At 40.0% G+C, this 23507-nt stretch overlaps 1 protein-coding gene across 6 annotated transcripts in view; it reads left to right on the top strand.

The window, feature by feature from the left end:
- LOC136858688 (uncharacterized) overlaps positions 1 to 23507 on the top strand; it is a 748600-nt gene that overhangs the window by 686121 nt on the left and 38972 nt on the right. For all 6 annotated transcript variants that reach the window (XM_068225668.1, XM_068225667.1, XM_067138420.2 and 3 more), the window contains one exon: positions 17304 to 17521. In XM_068225668.1, coding sequence (XP_068081769.1) covers positions 17304 to 17521 — 218 coding nt within the window. The remainder of the gene's footprint in view (positions 1 to 17303; positions 17522 to 23507) is intronic.

Raw genomic sequence — 23507 nt, 5'->3', positions numbered from 1 at the left:
CTTCGTGCCAGGGAAATTAACCAATGATGGTTAAAATTCCCGATCCTGCCAGGAACCGAACCCGGGATCCCTGTGACCAAAGGCCAGCACGCTAACCATTTAGCCATGGAGCCGGACATGCAAGAAGAAATAGCAACAGACGCTACGGCTCGTGTATATAAAATACGTATTTCATCTCTTCAATATTCTCTTAAACCCGAATGTTAGTGTCAGCCTCCGAGCAAAAGTGTTATTTTTGTTAGATTGCCAGTTCATTTCCTCACCTCCGAACCATTGGAAAGTAACAGTCCATTCATCTTCTTATCATACCCAGTTCCGAAACCTCACGGAAATTAACGTGTCAACACGATCATTCTTGCTGTAAGCCAATTACTATTGTTGAGACATCTTCTTAATGTGCTATACATAGCTCGCTCTCTGTCGGTGATGGACAGCTAGCGGGTCTCTGAATTTTCCTCTGTCCGTTTCATCAAGACTTTGCCTTCATTACATATTCCGAAACTCTCGATTATTCCTTCTAATCGGTGTGTAGTAGAAAGGAAGTGAACTTGCCGCAGGGTTCTCTTGGCTTTACGTGGAATGCGAAGTAGAGGTACGTTACTTCATTTCAGAAATTCTACAAGTATTGGCCGAGTTGATGAGTAGCCATTAACGATACTGTTACTAACTACTCTTCATACTGTCTTTCTCAGACACATACTGGGTAGGGTAATGTGTCAAAGCCCTCCACGTTATTCTCTCTTCCCACCATTCTTCTTCCGATCACTGTGCTTCTGCCTACACCTCTTGCTTAGATGCTTTCTACTATAAAATCCTTCCGTCTCATTCACGGTCGTACTATATCTCTTTATCCAGTGATCACTGTCTTGAAGGCTTTCTTCGGAATCCTCTTGCTTATAATAATAATAATAATAATAATAATAATAATATCAATCGAGAAAGTCCAAGTATATGCAGAATTTTCAGCAACAGTCTAAGAAAGATAAAATTAAAACGACATATGAAACAGTTTCACAGGTATCTTTTTTAAATACCTTGAAAAGTAATTCTTCCGTCGGGATTAGACAATTTGGCCCTCAAGACTTCAGAGGGCATTTAGACTTACATGTGGTCACTAAAATAAACAAGTAATGTCACATAACGCTAAACCGAAACATTACAAAACAGTTACCCTACCGGAAGCTCTATATGCATCAGAAACCTTAACTTTAGGAGGTAATTTTAAAATCGCAGATATTGAAAAACAAGAACGTGAAATTCTTAGGAAGATTTTCGGCCCCCTACAGAAAAAAATGGAACGTGGATCAAAAGGCGATCTGGAGACCTTTATAGTCACACAGATAGCTTCATCAGTACTGTACGGAGGGGACGTTTGAATTTTTTTGGACACATTTTTAGAATGGGTAGACCTAATAATAGACTCACAAAAAGATTCTTATTGTAATTGAGTCCCAGAACAGGGGAATAAATTGGCTGGAGGAAACAAGAGGACCTAAATTAATTGAACGTCAGGGAAGACATAATGAGAAAACTCGAAGTCTTCAGGACCTCAGTAAATAAACACACATTTTGGTGAAATCTAGCAGCAAAGCTGGTGCAAAGTGGTCAGAAGATCGGAAGAGGCAACACGGTGAGTTCATGAAGAGTTATTGGAAGAATAGGAAGGCGAGCCAATGAACAAGTCCCGACATGCTCTATGAATGGGATTGACTAAACAACAACAACAATAATAATGGTATGACTTCGTTCCACGGGATCTCTGTTGATTGATCTTTGGCTGAGATTTAAATTAATTTTGTCGGTTAAACTTTAAATGTGTCACCAGAGATCTTCTACAGTACATGCCGACATCGTACGACATAGTGTTGAATAGATCATCTTGCGTCTTTCAAAAATCCGACTACCTCTGCCTGGTTTGAACCACTGATCCGCAGAAGGAGCTTGCCAGTGATGATAACTCGCAATTATTACCCCTACCCCTCTAGTGTACATTCCGTAAAAAAAAAAAAAAAAAAAAAAAAAAAGCGTGTGCGGTACCTAACGTCGTGTTTAATGAAGTTTCGTATGAATAGACACGTGTCCACATGGCGTAGAAGTGGAAGCTTCTGTTTTAAGTTTGCACCGTTACGCTTGTCCCTCGTGATGGATGTCGCGTGTCGTACATACACAGCCGAGTGCAATATACGGAATACACCAGGTCGGTAGCATTGAACTGTGGAGCTTGCTTTGACACTCGACCAGCGGAGTAAATCAATCGTACCTAAAATGGGGTACTGTGAACAGATTTTTGTATTAGTTTTAGTATCTGAATGAAAGGCCATTAATAATAAAATTGATACTTTATTTCCAAAAAAATATACTGTAATAATTTTCCTTCCATCAATCAACTGTTGTGACCCACTGTCTCGAAACGTGACACATGGCGCCTACACGTTCATCTGACAACTGAACAACCACGTTCATTATTTGTATATCATGTGCCAAGGTTGTACCCGAAGGGGGCAGGATGATGGTTACTGGGTTTCAAACACATTCCCACCCCTACATAAATTTAGCGAATAACTAATTTAAATATAACGTACCATTTTTCGAAAATTGAACCCAGTAAATCAAAACTGTTGGGAAACCAAGCATTTTCTCTATCAGTGTAGTTAACATTTTTTTAAGAATAAAGAAATGAACATTTTACATTTTGGTGAGAAATGTGGACTGGTTTACAAAATAAAAATATGCACCATTATTCGCTTATTTACACTCTATATCAAGTTATTCATGGCTATGTTTTTCAGCGAGCTTTTTATTAGCGTCGTATAAATACGGTAAACATAAAGTCTATTGTCTTAATATTAGAAGTGTTGAAATACGTAGGTTATAATTATATTTGAATGGTTATTTTTTAATATTTTATTTAATCAGTTTACCGTCCAGGGTTGGTTTCTCCCCCGAACTCAGCGAGAGATCCCACCTCTATTGCCTCAAGGGCAGTGTCCTGGAGCGTGAGACATTTGGTCGGGGATACAATTGGGAAGAAGGACCAGTACCTCTCCCAGGTGACCTCACCTACTATGCTAAACAGGGGCCTTGTGAGGATGAGAAGATTGGAAGGGATAGGCAAGGAAGAGGGAAAGAAGTGGCCGTGGCCTTAAGTTTGATACCATCCCGGAAAACCACTTCGAGGATAACTGAGGTGGGAATCGAACCCCCTCCACTCATTTGACCTCCCAAGTCTGAGTGGACCCCTTTCCAATCCTCGTACCACTTTTCAGATTTCGTGGCAGAGCGAGAAATCGAACACGAGCCTCCAGGGGTGGCAGCTTATCACACTAACCACTACACCACAGAGGCGGACCTTAAACAATTGATAGGGAATCTGCCACCTGGGCGACCGCCCTAAATGCAGATCATTGATTGATTGATTGATTGATTGATTGATTGATTGATTGATTGATTGATTGATTGATTGATTGAATGGTCATAAGCCTACAAATTTTGTGGTATTTCTTTACCTTCAATTTTTGACACATCATTATCAGTTCACGTGGATTATGTTTCATATACAGTAGCCTATACTTAATGCGTGTGAAATTATATGAACCGGTAAATAGAGGCAGTTTTCCATTGTCAGTAGAAACGAATTCAGACAACCGATTCATTTTCAAACAATATAGCCTATGCAGTTTGTAGTGTCCAATTCTTCAGTGTTCTAGACTTCGTGTCGAATAGCTGTCGCGCTCGTGTTCATAAATAAAAATTAATAGTTCATGGGAATTACTAAAACATTATTTCTTTATTTAAACATTTCCTTTGAGTAATTGCATTTTGTAAAACCCTTACCTGACTCAGCCGATTAGCAAAAGGCTAAACCCTAACTGAGAAGCACGAAAATAGGCTCGCTAAAGAGAACCTGTAGCGCGAGAGAAACTCAGCGCATGCAGTACGCAATCAGACGCACACAGATTTTGAGGAAAATCCCAACAGGTGTGAGGCACCTTTTCCTCGTCATACTATGCAGTAAGTAAATGCAGAAATGAAGCGAAGTTAGTCTAAATTCGTATTCGGTCTTTGAAATTAGTTATCACGGCAAAGAATGAATTTTCTTTCGTGTAGTTTCAGGTACAAAATGTGTCATCGATAATTTCATTTACTATTTGTACATTTATTAAACTTAAGAATAATATGACCCAAACGTACTTTTGGTCTTGATTTTTTTAATGCTACAGAAAAGATAATTGTTTTCATGTTCACAATTAGGCCTATTTTAAAACAAATACACCTATTCGGTTCTAAGTATTTTAATAAGAATACGTTGTTGTGAATCCTCTCTTAACATGAAAAGCAGTTCCTTATATCCTTACCTTTGAAATATATAAAAAAGAAATAGCGTATAACTTTTAGTGTCGGAAGTGTCAGAGGACAAGTTCGGCTTGCCAGGTGCAGGCCGTTTTAATTGACACCCATAGGCGACCTGCGCTTCGTGATGATTAAATTATGAGGAAGACTACACATACACCCAGCCTCCGTGCCAGCGTAATTAACCAATTATGGTTAAAATTCCTGACCCTGCCGAGAATCAAGCTCGGTACCGGGTACCCGGTACCCTGTGACCAAAGATCAGCACGCTAACCATTTAGCCATAGATCCGGACAAATAGTGTGTGATTTAATTGTATCAATTTAGTACGATATCCATTCGGTAGCTGAGTACCATACAGGAAACCACTGTTCTCACCTGACTCATTCCCCCCTCCAGTGCTTCACATACGCCGCTTGAAGGACAGGCCTGTATGAGTAACTTCAGCCTACAGGATAGGGCACTTGAGTTGAGGCAGTGACGTGCTTCCTTGGACTCACTCGAGGACTAACAGAATAAGAATTAAGCAAGGAAATGGAAGAGGAAAAACGACACGGAGTCCTGGCACAAGGACTCGTGCTATGGAGAGTCGTGAAGTGTTTTGTCAATATGTCTCATGCATACTCGTAAGTGCATCACCGATCATGAGTTATTCGTGGAATGATGTACCTTGAGGAAGGCAGTGTCATTCAGCTCCCTGTAGAATTACTCCTGCTTCCGCGTTGATTAGTTTCTGGTATCACCAAGGCACACGAATAAATAAATTCAGTAATTAAGTGAATCTTTAAAGAAAGAAACTTTTAATTATACTGACCTGGAGTATGGAGTTGATGGACAATTTAGAATAAATTATTCGTTGTGACTAACGATAATACAGCATTTCCTTTCTAGCTTTGTCCGTTGTGGATTTTTTGGGATATTGTTTAAGGCAGATCATGTCCTTCGAGTTCGAATACGTAGAATTAAGGTATACGGGGAGCCCCGAGGCCTTCAGCAAACTCTATACTCTTAAAACTCGTTCGTGGACTTACTTTGGGCATTACTTTCAGAACATCGTGTCCTTCTCCAAGAGGCACTTAAAGCGAATGACTGAAGTTTAACTTAGTATTATTGTTAATTCTTGATCCAAGAGGAACTGCACGGATGTTAAGAAGCTGCTAGTTACTGCATCTCCCGGAATCAGCATCCTTCTTGACAATTCATTGACATTATACTTCTATAAAAATATCAATCTTTACCAGCGAAGAGATTATGTTTCCCTTGTACCTCCGAAGGGCGTTGGAGGCCTCGTGATTGTAGATTTACTGGCACTTAAACGACACCTCGGCATCTCTGAAAACTGTAAAAGTAGTTAGTGGGACTTAAAACCAATAACATTCATATATATTTATTATTCTAAGATTAAGGCCATTGCCTAGATTGAACCTTGTCTCCTGTCTAGAGTCACTGATGTGGATCGAGACGTGTAGGTGCTTGGGGTACCGCGCGGAAGGGGGCGGGCACCGTGATTTTACATCTCTGATTAAGAAAGCATCGTCTTGGGGTGGACAGGAAGTACATTTATTATGCCTTCCACTGTACTTCCGCCAGCGAAGGGTGCGTACTATTTGGAAATGATCTCCGGGTTTGCTACCTGCAACCTGCTACCTTGTTGCTTACCATTCCATTAAATTGATCTCTAATTTGAGCCACATCTTCTTGCAAACGTTAATGTGGAGAGCCCCAGTTTTACATCCTAGTGCCCTTCCCGACGCCAACCCTATATGGAGGAATGTATTCTCTGTTGCGTGCTTTGCAGTGTGACGTGTTGAGTGTAAATGAAGATGTATATTACGACGAACAATAACATCCAGTCCCCGAGATAGGCCAGTCCTTTTTCCGGCCGAGAGGTCCTCTGAACAGAAGGCCTGTACGTTAACCATTCATCCAAGGATTCGTAAAAATATCAGGATACCACCATTGCCATGTAGGATTGGGTGTTTACAACGCGGTTCTTCGCCAGAATTTCATCACAAAACCCTGTATTGACAGAGTTTATGATGTCTAATTGATCATCCTACTAAGTTTCATTGAAATGGGTTTGATCCAACCCGGATAATTCCCTGGTTAAAAACGAAGGTATCCCATATGCCTTTCCCTGTCTAAGTTAAACCAGACTCGTGTATATCAGAGGTTATGTAGGAGCTACAGTGAATCACCTTAATATTCGGACACCGGATGGCATGTGACAATCTGAACTTTATATTTGTATTTTCTTGAGCATACAGAAAGGAAAGTTTGACAATACAAAACACCAATGTTTCCAATATGATTACATAATAATACAAGTGCATCAGAACAAAAATGACTTGTAGGTAAAAAATCAGTCGTCACCTTATCATATAACAAAACCACTTTAATATTCGGACACAAGGATCATAATGACCGAAACTATAGCGTAACATGGAACTCAAACCAATCTAGTACTTGGTGGCATTGCCACGTTGTTTTATAACAGCTTTCAGTCGTTGTGGAATAGAACAAACTAACTTTTCCGTGTCCTTAGGGCTTATATTAGCCCATTCTCGTATCATTCTTCCTTGCAGTTCCTTCTTTGACATTATTTTGGACTTCCTCGCTCTCTTGTCAAGTTCACTCCATAAATTCTAAATGGGATTAAGATGCGGGCTCTTGGGTGGAGTTTCGAGCACCTTTGGGCAGTTGAACAATAGCCACATTCGGACATTCCACGCTTTATGCTTAGGATCATTATCTTGATAGAAATGAAATGTGCCCCTGATCCCAAGCTTTTTTAGAACTTTGGTGTAAATTCTGCTTCAGGATGGCTAGATACTGTTTATGGTCCATTGTATGTTCAATAAACGACATTTCACCCACTCCAGCAGACGAAACGCACGCCCATACCATTGTATTCCCACCTCCATGTTTGACAGTTGGTTGCAAATGTTTCGGTTTTAATTCGTCATTTGCTTTCCGCCAAACCATTCTCCTCCCATCCGATCCATAAATATTAAATTTGCTCTCATCACAAAATAACACATGTTTCCACCATTCTGTGTCCTTGTGTACATATTGCAAGGCAAACTTCAATCTTTTCCTTCGGTTCACTTCACTGATAAATGGCTTTTTCCTAGACACCCCCCCCCCCCCCCCGTTAAATCCGGCCTTTCGAAGAGTCTTGCGCACAGTTTCAGGGTGCACTGATTTTCCAGCTTCCTCTTCTAACTCCCCTGCAAGTTGTGGCGCACTCAGTTTAGGATCGTTTTCTATTTTTTCTTAAGAGAAGTCTTTCTTCACTATCAGTTAGCTTCTTCGGTTGACCCGTTTGCGGTATAGACTCAATCCTGTCCTCTTCTTTAAATCGCCGTACAATGTCATTGACAGTACTCTTACTCATACAAAACATTCGCCCAATATCTCTGCAACTGCGTCCCTTTGCATTGTGGAAAATAACCAGTTGACGCTGTTCAAACGTTGTGTTTCTGCCTTTGCGCCCCATTGTACGTACAGACTAATCCCTGTCGTTCTGTACAGCGCTGCTCACTGCAGTGAAGTTCAGGGATACGTATCCTACTGCTTACGTTTCTCCCTTGCCGCAATTGGGTCAGGTAGTCACGTGCAAATGGAGTAACGATGACGTGTCCGAATATTAAAATGATGTGTAGTATCTCATTATTTCCTTTTCTATCACTATCAGAACACTTCACCAATTCGCCTGACATTTAATCTTGTTGTGATACGTGCGCTAAATACTCACGAATTGTTGGACGTATGTTTGTTGTATACACATTTGTTTGCGAACAAATTATGCCAGGAAACATTTCATTATCATAGAAATGCTTGTTCGTTCTGTTTGCCCCTGGAGTTGCAGGATATGTGCAGCACAGAAGTGAGTGGCGCGTCCTGGACTTACCGGCCTGGTATTTCCTAGAATTATCCTGTGGACACCTGGCACTTGCACAAGCAGAAATCCTCTTGGGATACTGGGGCTGCACAGAATGGATTGAATCTGGTTTCCATCACAGCCTATGCGTACAGTAGCCTTTAAGTAGAGGCATGATTTTTTCGCATTAACCATAAGTGCGACAAAAAATATTTTGAAGCGATTTGGAAATATCTTAACGAATCATATTATTCTGGTTAAGAAATTAGTGATTTTGTTTTCGCGAATTAGAAGCGACAAACCAACTTTAAAGCGAAATTTACTTATTTTACGAAAATGAAGCGAAATTAATGGAAAATAACGATCTTGAAATTGTATTACAATATCACGTGTATGAAGGGAAACAGAAGACAGAATAAGGATTTCTCATTTCGACAGAAGCATCTCTTCGTTTTTATGATCATATATGGCGAAAGCTATGGTCATGTAAGGTGAAAGTGTAATTTGTTATGTAATCTTGATTAGGGCTATATTATAGTTCCACCGGGCGAGTTGGCCCTACGGTTAGGGGCGCGCAGCTGTGAGCTTGCATCCGGGAAATAGTGGGTTCGAGCCCCGCTGTCGGCAGCCCTGAAGATGGTTTTCGTGGTTTCCCATTTTTACACCAGGCAAATGCTGGGGCTGTACCTTAATTAAGGCCACGGCCGCTTCCTTCACACCCCTAGGCCTTTTCCATCCTATCGTCACCATAAGACCTATCCGTGTCGATGTGACTTATAGTTCTAATCAAGATAACATAATGCATGACTATCAATATTGCTTCTCTTTACGTATCTATCTTTCATATAAATAATTCACAAATCTCACGAATTAAACTTTTTTCATGAATAACTGTAGGAAAGGCCTAAAGCGAAATTAAAGCGATAGGCTCAGCTCTGTTTCGCGAAATAACGCGAAAAATGATTTCCTTTTCGCGAAATCGAACACAAATCAATGCGAAAAAAATATGCCTCTGAGTATATGGTAGGCTGTGATGCAGTTACGATTAGATTTCTGGAAGGACACCAGACCACACAGCATGGGCATAGTCCGGCTCCATGGCTAAATGGTAAGCGTGTTGGCCTTTGGTCACAGGGGTCCCGGGTTCGATTCCCGGCAGTGTCGGGAATTTTAACCATAATTGGTTAATTTCGCTGCACGGGGACTGGGTGTATGTGTCGTCTTCATCACGACGCGCAGGTCGCCCACGGATGTCAAATCAAAAGACCTGCATCTGGCGAGCCGAACTTGCCCTCGGACACCCCCGACTCTAAAAGCCATACGCCATTTTATTTCAGCATGGGCATAGCCAGGGGAATGGAATGTTTACAAAAATAAAATAAACAGAAACTGATAATAAACTAAATAAACATTGTGACATAATTGTGGAACCAACAGGTCTGTAATTCACTTATATCATTGCCCTTGTAATGATAAGTCTTGCATGAAGCTTCATTGTGTTCTACCATCATTTTGTAACTATACCCCCCACCACCACCACCACCACCACCACCACCACACCACATCGGCCGATCCTGGCTACGCTACTGCCACACAGTACGTGCTCCTGCTTTCAACGGATATTAATATTCGTAATCTTGTGACTGGGAAGAGGGAGAGAAGCTTGAGTACTTAAAACTCCCGTTTTCTCTTTACCTGGTTTATGTTCACAAAGAGAACTCCCCATGATATTTTCCCAGTAACAAGCCACTCTCAGTAGGCGGTGGGCTATTCAAATGTATACTTTTGTTACCTGTGCAAGCAGTCCATCAGTTGTTACTCGTAGAAGCTGGATGGTGAGATGCAGAGTATAGAGACATAATGTCGTCCTCTCACTAATTGCTGTCTCCCTGCGCAAGGAAGAGTTTGAAGTATTTATGAAGAGTTTCTCTGTCTGGCGACAAATGGTAGCAATAGACGTATGGGTATTATCGTCATCAATTAAAAGAGAACACAGCAGAAATCATTGATCCAACCATTCGGTTTGAGCAATCGCTAACTCAGCCCAAAGAAGTGGACAATGAGCAGAAGAACGTGTAAGAAACAACTATACCACACTTTGTTCAGTCATATGGTAGAAGCTGATAACTGTGACTGATTTATTTCTAATAATAATAATAATAATAATAATAATAATAATAATAATAGAGCCTCCGTGGCTCAGGCGGCAGCGCGTCTGCCTCTCACCGCTGGATACCGTGGTTTAAATCCCGGTCACTCCATGTGAGATTTGTGCTGGACAAAGTGGAGGCGGGATAGGTTTTTCTCCGGGTACTCCGGTTTTCCCTGTCATCTTTCATTCCAGCAAATCTCTCCATTCTCATTTCATAGCATCTATCAGTCATTACTAAATCACTTTGGGAGTGGCGACCCCATCGTACTCTTCTTCTTTTTCTTCTTCTTCTCTCGGTGCCTATCCGTTTCGGATGTTGGCGATCATGATGGCTATTTTCGTCCTGTTTGTGGCAGCGCGGATCAGTTCAACTGATGACATATTGCACCAGCCTCTAAGATTGTCAAGCCAAGATATTCGTCTTCTTCCAGGACCTCTTTTGCTGTTGATTTTCCCCTGGAGTATTTTTTGGAGTAGGTTGTATCTATCTGTGTTGCGCATTATATGTTCCAGATACTGCAGCTTTCGGCATTTCACTATCTTGATCAATTGAGGTGTTGTGTGCATCCTTCTCATTACTTCCACGTTTGTCATTCTCTGGGTCCAAGATATTCTCAGGATCCGCCTATAAAGCCATGTTTCAAAGGCCTCCAGCTTCTTGTCGTGTTTTTATTTAAGGTCCATGTCTCTACACCATATAAAAGAACAGAAAATACATAACAGTGCAGAAGTCTGATTTTAGTCCCTAAAGTTAGATTGTGGCTTTTAAACACATTACTCATTTTCTGGAACACACTTTTTGCTTTTCCAATGCGTACCTTGACTTCTTGTGAGCAATCCCAGTCTTTATTTATTATGGTTCCAAGGTATGAATATTGTTTTACCCTTTCTATACTCTTTTGATTTATAACCAAGTTTATTCCGGAAATATTTTCCTTATTTATAACCGTGAGTTTTGTCTTTGCGGTGTTTATTTCAAGCCCGTATTGGCTGCTGAATACTAGCCTATATATATGATTAATTCATTACATACCTGACCCGGTCAATGACTGGAAAACAGGTTGTAATAATAATAATAATAATAATAATAATAATAATAATAATGCTATTTGCTTTACCTCCCACTAACTACTTTACTACGGCTTTCGGAGATGCCGAAATTTAGTCCCGCAGCAGTTGCTTTACGTGCTAGTAAATCTACCTAGACGAGGCTGACGTATTAGAACACATTCAAATACCACTGAACTGAGCCAGGATCGAACCTGCCAAGTTGGGGTCAGAAGGTCAGCGCCTCCAGCGTCTGAGATTTATTTCTAGAAGCTCGTGGTACTTTAACAGAATTATGAAAAAACTGGTGTGCGGCAAACAAATCAGAAAAAAAGTCGTAAGTGAAATGGGAAAAATGACCAATTCGCGATTGTTTTCTGTTGGAGCAGTGCAACGGTATAGCATGCACCACATTAATGAGATCGATATTGTAGTTTTGTGATCCACTTTTATGTGGAATTAAAACCGCATGGTCATGGTTTTTTTTTTTTTGTTTTTTTCGGCATCCCGGCGTCTCCGAAAACAGTAAACTTAGTCGTTCGTAAATACAAACTCATAATAATTGGGTACAGTATACTTTTCTTTAAATTTGCTTTACGTCACACCGACACAGATAGGTCTTCTTGCGACGATGGAACAGGAAAGGACTAGGAGTGGGAAGGAAGCGCCTGTGCCCTTGATTAAGGTACAGCCCCAGCATTTGTCACGTGTAAAAATGGAAAACCATCTTCTAGGCTGCCGACAGTGGGATTCGAACCCACTGTTTCCCGAACGCAAGCTCACAGCTGCGCGGCCCTAACCGCATGGCTAACTCGCTCAGTGGTATATTATGTTAAGGTTGGCAGTATCATGTATATAAAATAAGCCATCATGGCGCGTTGCTCTCTCTTTTTTAACGACTACAACCGTTGAGTGTAGTGATCTTGTATTTACGTTAAGCGTGCAATAAATCGTTTAACATCCCTTGAATCAGTCTGTTGGTGAACTATCATTACGTTACTATGCTTTAAGTATCGTCCGTATTCATTTCACGATGTTAGAACGTTTTGAACAAGTTCAGAAGTACCTCATTTTGGAAGTATCGAAGCCAGATATTTGGGAAGAAACCAAAAAAGAAGAATGGCATATAACAAAGCAGGATAAATCTTCCTAAACATGATTCTACGTAAAACAGACTTAACTGTAGACAGAACACGGGACTTGGTCGATAGGTGACCGCACACAGCTCTACTCGAAAAGAAGAATCAGAGCAAATACGGAGGAACATGGAGCTGAGTACTGTAGGCTGTCTAGAAACAGGTCTTTCGCGACAGGTGGTACTCACGTTTTCTCAACGGAGGCCAGTAATGATTTATTTTAAGGAGTTATCTGCAAATATGATTATCAACCTTGTACAGTCTGTAGTATCTTGATGTAGTATCTCGATGTAGTATCTCAACCTATCATTGATCCATCAATGTTTACAGTTACGCGGTGCCCTAACCTATATTATTATTATTATTATTATTATTATTATTATTATTATTATTATTATTATTATTCAACTTCGCTAATCGGCCAACTAGGGACCACGATAAGCCTCACTTTACATTCTGGCATTCGTTCTTGGTTTTTTCTTTTTCTTGATCCACATCGTCTTCATTAGCTCACTGTGTTTAGCACGACGTTGTTCTGTATATTTCGCACAATTTGCCCGTCTTTTCGTCCCGAAAAGTCCCAAAAGTCTTGATGGCTGCTCTGAAAAGATTTCGGTTTTGTGCATCTACTGCTTGTTTGCCCCGTTCTTTAAGATCTTTCTTGACATTAACGTACCATGGCATTTCCGTTTTTTTTGTTTTGAGTCAAATACAGTGGAACCTCGACATTTCGAATCACCTCAGGAGCTAAATTTTATTTCGAGTTATCGAAATTTCGAAATATAGAGAATATCGTTTATGAACATGTAGAGCGCATAATTTAAACATATGTATCTACGGGCTTTAACAGTGTTTAAAAAATATACAAACTCTATTTTACGGGATCACTTTAATTATAACCCTTATTATAGTAACTTTTTAGAACACAGGATATGGTAGCGAAACAAGAAACATACCTCGGTTAAAGCCTTTGGAAACAATCCGTTAGTCTCTTCTGTTTGTTACTGCTAACCTTTCCTCCCTTTACGTTGAAACTTCTCGTCAGTACCACGCAGCCGAGATTCGTAAATGGAGCTTGTCATCCGCGACTTCGAGGTTTGCATTCGTACGTGACCGGTAATTACAGTAATTCACACTCGAGAAACAGGGAGGCTTAGCCGATTTTCTGATCATTAGAAGTTTTAGATTTTCGGTTTCCGTTATGTTGGTTCTCAGCATCACTGTAAATCTTTCTTTACTTGTTAACTGTTCCTCACAAACCACAAATGCCGTATTGCACAGTTATAATGTTGCACAAAATTCGAGTTAGAGAGTATTTTTTTGTTTGAAGGGAGGAAATGTTTGCTTCGAGAAATCGAGAAATTCGTGTAACCGAAGTTCGAGTAAAAGAGAAGTGCTTACACGTGAAGAATAGGACATACGGCCGGAAAATTTAAATTACTTCGAGATACTGAAAATTCGTGTAATGGAGGTTCGATATATCGAGGTTCAACTGAATACTGAAGATACGTTTCGTCCATCGAGAGTCGATCATCCGTCGTATATGACCGTAGAAGCGAACTCTGCATTTTGTGCATTGTGTCCGTGATCTTCTCTATCTTAGAGTGTACTTCTTGCCTGGATTTTCTAATGTAGATGCCATTCTTATAGTTTGGGCCAAGTATGGTGTGTAGGATCTTTCTTTCTTTCCTCTCTAAATCCGCGAGAAAACATTTCTCGGACAGGATAAGGCATTCAGCGATACTGGTTTGATGACATTGTTGTAGTGTTCAGAGAAAAGCACTTTTTGTTGTATATGTCGCGGGTGGTTTGGAAAGTGACTTCCATTTTCTTGATTCTTGCTGCTATGGCCTCTTTGTCAAGTCCATTTTGCTGGATCCTTTCCCCCAGGTATTTAAACTTATCAACACGGTTTATCGTTCCATATTTGGTGTTTAGTTGTGCCGTATCATATTTGATGTTCGATATTACTTCTGTCTTTTGAAAAATTGTAAACCTGTTTCTTCTTATTCTTCTTTTACAATTGGCTTTACGTCGCACCGACACAGATAGGTCTTGTGGCGACGATGGATAGGAAAGGGCTAGGTGTGGTAAGGGAGCGGCCGTGGCCTTAATTAAGGTAATATAAGATGATTAAGGTACATTTACCTGGTGTGAAAATAGGAAACCGCGGAAAACCATCTTCAGAGCTGCCGACAGTGAGGTCCGAACTCATTATCTCCTGAATGCAATCACACAGCTGCGCGTCCCAACCGCATGTCCAACTCGCTTATTATTATTATTATTATTATTATTATTATTGTTATTATTATTATTATTATCCAGTTGTACTTCTTACTTAAAAGTTGACACGTCTAGAGTGCGATGTCATCGTTCACGAGATAAGTTGGAGGGTCGTGGGAAATGATCTCTGGGTTTACTCTGGGAGGAGATAACGCTGTCTGGCACACGGTGACCATCACAATAACTTATGCGTTCATTTCAATTCGTGAGCTGAAACCACATACCAGTGATATCAGTTTTAAGTACATATCCCGCTATTGCTTTCTTTCAGATTTATACCATGCTACAATCTGAACACCGACGAGTAGTGAATGCATCATGAATTCATGATATACGGAACGGAAAGAATTATGTCCAAGTTATTGAGCATCAAACCGTGGTCACGACGAAACCGAGCCTCTAAGGTGGTAGTGGTGGTGATTGTCGTTTTAAGAGGAAGTACAACTAGGTAACCATCCTCCGAGCCTCTGAGCCAATCCTTCCTTTATAATCCTTTCCTCAATATTGAGGCTCGTGATCTCCATAGAGATTGCTGTTTCCGGTTCCGAGCCAGACGCAAAACGATGGATGTCTGACAGGGATGCCAACCTGTACGGCATTGGTAAAACGTACGGTAATTTTGAAAACTGTTTATATAATATCGCTCATGCGTTCTCATTGAGCACTTTTCTCCTGTTCGTACGCTTATTGTGTTCAGGCTGTTCATTATTATCATGATGTAGGTGCTATGAAAGGAAAGCATCCGTAACAATCCATAGCGTTGGCAATGGTAGCCCCTGGACCCTGCCTTCAGTGACACAACCGAAGCTTTCAGAAGAATAGAGTCGAACCCGTGGAGGCCTTAACTGTTGTGTCGCGATACTCGTATTAGGAAACTCTCCCTCCTTCTAAAACGAATTCAGGCAGCTACCGTTTTACCGTGGTGCCTCATTTGCCATAATTTCGCTGACTGAATGTCAACATCGCGTCGTCACCTGCGTATATTCGTCATCTTGACGGCGGGTATTACAGTATTTCTCTAAATTGAACGTGCTTTATTTTTTTTTCGGAATGTATGATAATATTGATTAAAAGTCCATAATTTTGAAGACTGGGTGCACTACTTTCATAATTCGAGGTTGGCAACCCTGATGTCCCTGTTGCTTGATTTATGATGTTCGATCAGCGTGTAGGTGCTCGTCCATGCTTTACTCTTAAAACAAAAAAATCACCACCACTACCATACCTCTTGCCAGGGATTTACTTGTGTTTTCAAGGCTCTCATCTCCACGTCGGGACCATATACCCAAATAACTTGAGAATCCTTGATTTGCATATTATCGACAGTCTGGTTTTGATATTAAGCTCCTCAAGAACACAATTATTTGTGCAGAATACTTTCAAAGGTATACAGAGCATTCTTCTCCAACACCACATTTCCGAGAAGTCGATTCTCTTTAGATCTGCAGCACAGAGAGTCCATGTATCTGTCCCATAGTCCTGCCCCGCGGTGTAGGGGGCAACGCGTCCGCTTGTCACCCTGGTTCGATTCCCGGCCGGGTCAGGGTTTTTTAATTGTAAATGATTAATATCTCTGGCCTGGGGACTGGGTGTTTGTGTCGTCCGTCCTTAACGTCCCTTTCCTCACATTCAACACTCTACACTTCCGCAACTCCACTTACACGCAGGTCCCTAGCATATGGTGAAAGTAGTGGCAAAAGATCTACAGAGGTCGACGCCACGAACAAATATCATTTTAAAAAATTTGTCCCGTAAATGGGTACTGAGAATGCTATATAACTAGCTATCCTCAGTATTAGAGGGAAAATTAAAGGAGATTCTTCACTGACTAAAGACTACTTAAACTTTAGTGTAAACGTGAAATGGAGTAACATACTCTGTCACCTCGAGCGATCATTGAAGTATGCGATATATCTAGTAACCGATGTACAAACAGAAATGACACGCAGAAGTAACTTAGTACTCAGAACCGAGATTCAGTTTACCTCATCCTACTTTGAGGCAGGTTGTTCATTGGGTAAGAAACGAAACATGGTGAGGGGATGATTGGCTGATGGCAAAAACGAAAAGTTTTATTACTAAAGCTTAGAGCCTGATTTCATAGAGAACTAAAGTTACGCTTAAAATACTATTTAATGATTAATATTACTTTATTATTTTGTTTTATTTAAAATCCTGCAACAGCTACAGGCTGCCAAGGACGCAGAGTACCGTAATACGTTTTTCTGAAAACCTGACCTTAATTACATATTACTATTTTAAATGGTGAAAGACAGCGTTGGGTTTCGAAACAAACCTAATGTTTGAATTCTAGGAATTTTGTGAAAAATATGACTAAACAATTATTGCCTTATTGCTTATTCTGTGATAAAATGAAGAAATAGAGCAGCGTTTATGAGTATCTTATACTGTACCGTCAATTTGAGAGTCGTGTTTCTTGGGCTGTTCTCAGGGCCTGCAGAACCAGGAACGACATCTGTTCCTCTTCAACGACCTGCTGCTGGTGGCCAAGGCCCGCTCTGGAGGGAACTTCAAGCTCAAGGACAAGGTTCGAGTGTCGGAGCTGTGGCTCACTCGCTGTGCCATGGATGACGTTACCGAGGTGCACAAGTCGCTGGAGACTTCCTTCGTCATGGGCTGGCCAACTACCAACGTCGTCGCTACGTTCAAGTGAGTGTTACACATTTCTAAGTGTCCTGTCAAACAAACACTAATAGAACGACATTGTGCTCTATATCTAAAGGTTATTTTTTCTCCAGTTCGTAACCCCAGAGTAGAACATTATGCTAATTCTTCTTCTTTATTCCACCTCCTTCTTAGTCTCCCCCTATTTCTAGTCCCATCCACAGTCATATTCATCACTCTCCTCCCTACATAGCTTTACCCTTTTATCATTAATACATTAAATTTTTTAATTTTTATTATTTGCTAATCGGCTAACTAGAGACTACGATAACTTTTATTTATACATTCTGGCGGGTTATTCAGTTTTCGATTAATCCAGTACGTTATCATTAGCTCGCTATATGGAGAATGGCGGTCATCTGACCACTTTGCACTAGTTGTCCACTTCACATCTCGAAAAGTCCCAAAAGTCCCAATGCTTGTTCTGAAAAGGTCGCGTTTGTGCGCGTAATCTGGTCATAGGCCCATTTCTTCGAGGCCTTTCTTGACGTTAACGTACCAGGGAGCTGTTGTTTTTGGTTTTGAGTCAAAATGGTTAAAAATGCGTTTTGTCCATCGAAAGTCGTCCATCCGTCGTAGGTGACCGTAGAAGCGAGCCCAGAGTAGATTTCTTGTCGGAATTTTCTTATGTACATACCGTTTTTTGTACTTTAGGCCAAGAATGTTTATTATTATTATTATTATTATTATTATTATTATTATTATTATTATTATTATTATTATTATAAGAAATTTGACTAAAAGTGTATTGTTAATATTCCCATAACTACAGACCTCTAGCGTTCGACTAAAATTCAGTCAAATAATATCTTCATGGACCTGTGGTATCACAAAAGCAACACTTTTGTTTAGGAATAAAGTTTTCATAAATCACGTCCCATACAGCACAGGTAGCTCTCATTTAAAGTAATTTGTAAACAGTGAATGAGGAAGCTGGATCACACACAATTCGAAGGGATGGTTGTCTAGTTGAGTTTCCACTTAGGACAGTAATCACCACCACCAACAATCACACTAGCAGACTACTGCAGTATGTGATTTGTGGTATTCTTAGCTTAATCATCAGGCGGTGTTGTTCCAGTGATACCGGTTCCATTCTACTTCCTGTGTATGTCAATCTGTTGTTGGCCATTCTCTGTAAAATTCCGGCAGTTCAAAGTCAAAACATAAAGTGAACCCATAGCAGACCCGTCTGTTTACTCTGTGCATAACTGCAAACTTCACTTTGTGCCATTGTTAACCTCGCTACATTGTGTCTATTATTTTATGCGATAACATGTTTGTAGCATTTTTTTTCGTACAATAATGATTTTTCCGGTTTTATCTCATTTCGATTCATTTTCATGTAGGGCTGTTCTGAATTATTTTAATTTTATGTTTTTGCCTTTTTTTATATTATTGATTTATGCGGAAAAAGACTTAAAGGAATTAAAGGATAATTTGTGATAACAGAATAAAGTATTTTTCACGATTATATTCAAAGTGGTATTATTTTCGACAACACGACATCATTTATGGTACAAAAACGTCACAACGCCGTTTGAGAGTTAACGGGGTAGTCAACATTAGAATTTATTTTTGTGTTTTTGTGACCTGAAGGATTCCCTACACCTTGCTCTACAACAAGCTTGTTAATTGTCACTTTACACCATTTTTAATTTTATGTGGGCATATTTTTTAAATGGCTGTGCGTTGGAGAATCTGCAAAGCGCACAACGTTATCAAGAAATGTAGACCTTGAAGCGCACTATCGGCAGTCGGGTATTTTTGAACGTCAGTAGGAAGACTCATCGTAGAAATGCTTCATTCCGTGCTTATCAGGACCATATAGTAGGTGTCGAAGGACTATACGAGATCACGCCGATTTCTGCAATGAGGTGGAATTGTTGATTTAAAAATTTTTTGAATCTCTCAGTAGCCCAAATGACATAGATGTTTATTGCAACCCACTGATTGAAAAGAGCAACAAAAGGACACGTGTATGGGTATGGGCTGTTTTCAGTGTTATTTTATTCTTTCTCAGACTGCATTTACTCGTACTTATCTATGCTTCTCTTCCTTCAGTCACAGTTTTACTGTAAGTCTATGAGGTTGAAATTTGGTACAGATGCCCATCAATGTACAGAGAACAGACGTGTCTTTGGAACTAGATGTCGTACTATATAAGGGTATGTTTTGATTTGAGTTGCTATTTTTTGTGAAAGGAAAAAAATACATTAATGATTTAAAAGCCGACATGGCAATCATAATAATAATCATTGTATGTAAAAACCAAATGCGAATTATATAAAGTGACATAAATATTGAACCTATGGATAAAATACTAATGTGATATAATAAATTGTTGCCTAAGGGACTTTAAGTAACACAGCAATTAATTTAATAAAATATTCAGTAACCCAGAAATTATAATCGCAATTTACTTGACATTTTGTGGGTATCCTTACAAAATTGATACCAATTAGTCGCAACAATTTCGAGGAAAAAGTGTCCATGTTGAGAAATTTCAAGTCTAATAAATTTAGATACAAACAGTTATCCGTTGTTTATTTGCAGACTTATATACATCTCATTTTTTATCAGGAACAAAAGGCATTTATCGAGAAACATTTCGATCTGTGGTGAATATAGAAATCCCCCTTGCTCGTCTTGATATCTGGTGTGATGGTATGTGGTTTGTTGAACTTGGAAAATGTTGTCTCGCCTGACTTGCTTTATTTTCATGGACCGTCATTTCGATCGAGTGCAAGCGGTCTTCGACTGCAGAGATAATGCCACTCCTTATCTGAACAAGTTGAAAGGTCACAGAAGTTGAGACATTTTCCCCTGTGAGGGTAGCGTGTGGCTTCTCACGTAGCCACTCATTCTCATTTATGTTATGGAAGAAGAAGAAAGATAAAGAAGGCGGCTAATTGTTGTTTTCTCCGGAAGGACATTTTTAAAAACTATCGTAGAATAGAAAAGGTTATATATACCTCGAAACTACTACTAGCCAGGAATCCCGTGTTGTTGGTCACGCTGCACTCCTTTGCAATCACTTAACTTGGAGGTGTTTTTGATCGCACACTCATCAAAACGCAGCCTTGACCGTCAGTGGAAAGGTGGGAAAGTCTCCGATAAGAATAGTCTCCTATTAGTACAATGTTACATACCATTGGGAAGGTCTCACATTTCATACATAATTTTGGGTGAAAGGGGAGGAAAATTTGGCCGGGGTTGAACGGGATTTAATTAAAGCAGATCTAGTTTCATTGAAGTTACAATATTAGGCTAATTATTTCGTGCAGTATAATACCAAACTGAACTGAACAGAACATTTCTGTCTTTGTGGAGATTTTAAAAAGTATTCATTTTATTCTAATGCCATATTTTACGTTTTTTGTTGAAGATGTACTCGGAAAAACTTGCTGGGTGGGGACAAGATATGGTGATTTTTAAAGAATGAAATCTATGCATGCAGACACTCGGATTCGTGTAGCCTTCCTTCTTGGTAAAAGCTATTCGCCTTGAAATTCGAGTTGCCTCCATTGATAAGATGTTGGCAAGAAGGGCGCAGCCAAGTGTCGCCGTTGTGCCCCGCTGTTGTTGTCCTGCCCTTGACCGCTGTCCTTCGTGTAGATGCTCACGTATTCCCCATTTGCCGTCGACCGACCTCCAAAAGTTAGCTCGTTATGAGAATAAGAGTGTATCTTATCAGCTTTGCTATATAGGCCTAAATATTACCTTTTGTGGTCTTCTTCGATATCAAGTGACCCAGAACCAAGTTCGCCGGTTTTATCTGGCATAGGCTGCATTCAAGAGGAGCTAAAATTAACTGTATCACATCATGTCTTCATTAATGTTATCACACAACGCGCTTGTTCTGCAGTGTGTGACCCAGGCAAGGCTTTCTAAGGAAGTTACAGAGTACTCTTTTTTTTAAAAAAAGTTCGTCGCTTAAAGCAAGCACACTTGTAGTCATCGCTGAAAGTTGTTCGGTGGTGGTAATCCTTTTAGGTGAATGTTCAAGATTTATACTAATATAGTATTTTCTATTCCCTTTATCGATGTCGACATCCGGCTCCATGGCTTAATGGTTAGCGTGCTGGCCTTTGGTCACAGGGGTCCCGGGTTCGATTCCCGGCGGGGTCGGGAATTTTAGCCATCATTGGTTAATTTCGCTGACATGGGGCTGGGTGTATGTGTCGTCTTCATCATCATTTCATCCTCATCACGACGCGCAGGTCGCTTACGGGTGTTAAATAAAAAAGACCTGCACCTGGCAAGCCGAACATGTCCTCGGACACTCCCGGTACTAAAAGCCATACGCCATTTCTTTTTTTTTAATCGATGGCGACTTTCCTACAAGTACTGTAGTAATTCATTTGTCCGGCTCCTTGGCTGAATGTTCTGCGTAGTGGCCTCCGGTTCAGAGGGCCCCAGATTCGATTCCCGGCTGGGTCGAGGATTTTAACTTTGTATGGTTAATTGCTCAGGCTCAGAGACTGGGAGTTTGTGTTCATCTTAATACACATCTGTTCATTTACACACAACACACCATACTACCAACCACCACATCTGGCCGGAACATTGGGCCGAATGGACAGTGCTGATTCCAGTAAACTGGGGAAAAGGTCAAGAATAAGAATAAGACTCTAGCAATATATTTGTAGCCCAGAACAATGGATCTTTTAAAATCTCTGTACCACCGAAACGATAAATATCATAACTACTGTAGTTTGTTTTAAATATCAATAAATATTTGTGGCTACTGTAATATGGTGTCTTTTAAACTGAGTTCGGCAGATCTTCCAGTCTCCCCACGTAGATTACCGAAGTATTTTATCCACAAATGCTCGGATTTAGGTTTTATGACGTAAATCTTTTCTTAGGAAGATTTGCTACTTTGAAAATGTCCAGATATTTTGTTAAATAAATCTTGAGCTTCAAAATAAAACAGAAGCGACAAGTACATCCAATATTTCTCAAGATATTAAAAAAGTTGTGGGAAAATAAAAAAGAAACTCCACAATTTATATTAAGGTCTTCAAACCCAAAAATAAAAAGTTCCCCATGATGTCACTTAAAACCATATTTATTTTTTGCTTTTCCGAGTGTAAAATAAATTTTTGAAAATACCAGACTTTGGCCCTTTCACAAATAAACCTCATAATCATGCGTGAATGTATTTTTCTATATAAAAATTAAAACTACGGTTCAAAATGTTCTACAACTTATGCATTAACCTCTCCTCATTATTGTACTGCATTCTTATAATATGTAACAATGATCAATGTATTAAAATTGAAATTTTCTTTCGGAATCCTAGTTTATTTCCTTTGTTGGCCAATGAAGAATCTGGCATAGAATCCTTGGTGTTCGGAGGGAGGGGGGGGGGGAGGAGGTGATGGATGTAATGGAAAACTTTATTTGTGACATTAACTTTTTTTCCAATATTGGCACTTCTGTAGGATTATTCACAAGATTTTGTGGTTTGTGACGAAGCACGAAGGTATGTTGCACAATATCAACAATGTATATGAAGCAACTGTGCCTTTCTTCGAGCTATCATACCAGAATTTCATGAAGCTGGAAATTGTGAAGTCTTGCTTCTGACTCCGAGAAACAGTTTTAAACTGGCGTTCGAATGAAAAGTTTTTGTTTGTTTGTTTGTTTGTTTGTTTGTTTGTTTGTTTGTTTGTTTGTTTTGTAATGTTTAGGCCACCATGACTTGAAGTCCAGAACGTCATCAGAGGTTATCATATTGGCAGTGAATTTACCTGGAACACTTGCAGATGTAGTCAATTCACAGATTTCTATTGGTTCATAAAATTTGATCAGGCGCATTACCATTCCAAAATCACGACGTATTGGAAACCGGTGAATAATTTTGTCAAACTTATTAGGCCGGCAAGCAATGAGCAGAATCGTATCATGGAATGATTCCTATTTCGGCCTCCACATGAATCACTGTACAGGTGAAGTTCTTTGA

This window comes from Anabrus simplex, chromosome 1 (genome assembly GCF_040414725.1).
Source record: "Anabrus simplex isolate iqAnaSimp1 chromosome 1, ASM4041472v1, whole genome shotgun sequence".
In the NCBI taxonomy this organism is placed as follows: domain Eukaryota; kingdom Metazoa; phylum Arthropoda; class Insecta; order Orthoptera; family Tettigoniidae; genus Anabrus; species Anabrus simplex.
Note: the sequence above shows the minus strand (reverse complement) of the source record. Positions and strands in the feature narration are given on the sequence as shown.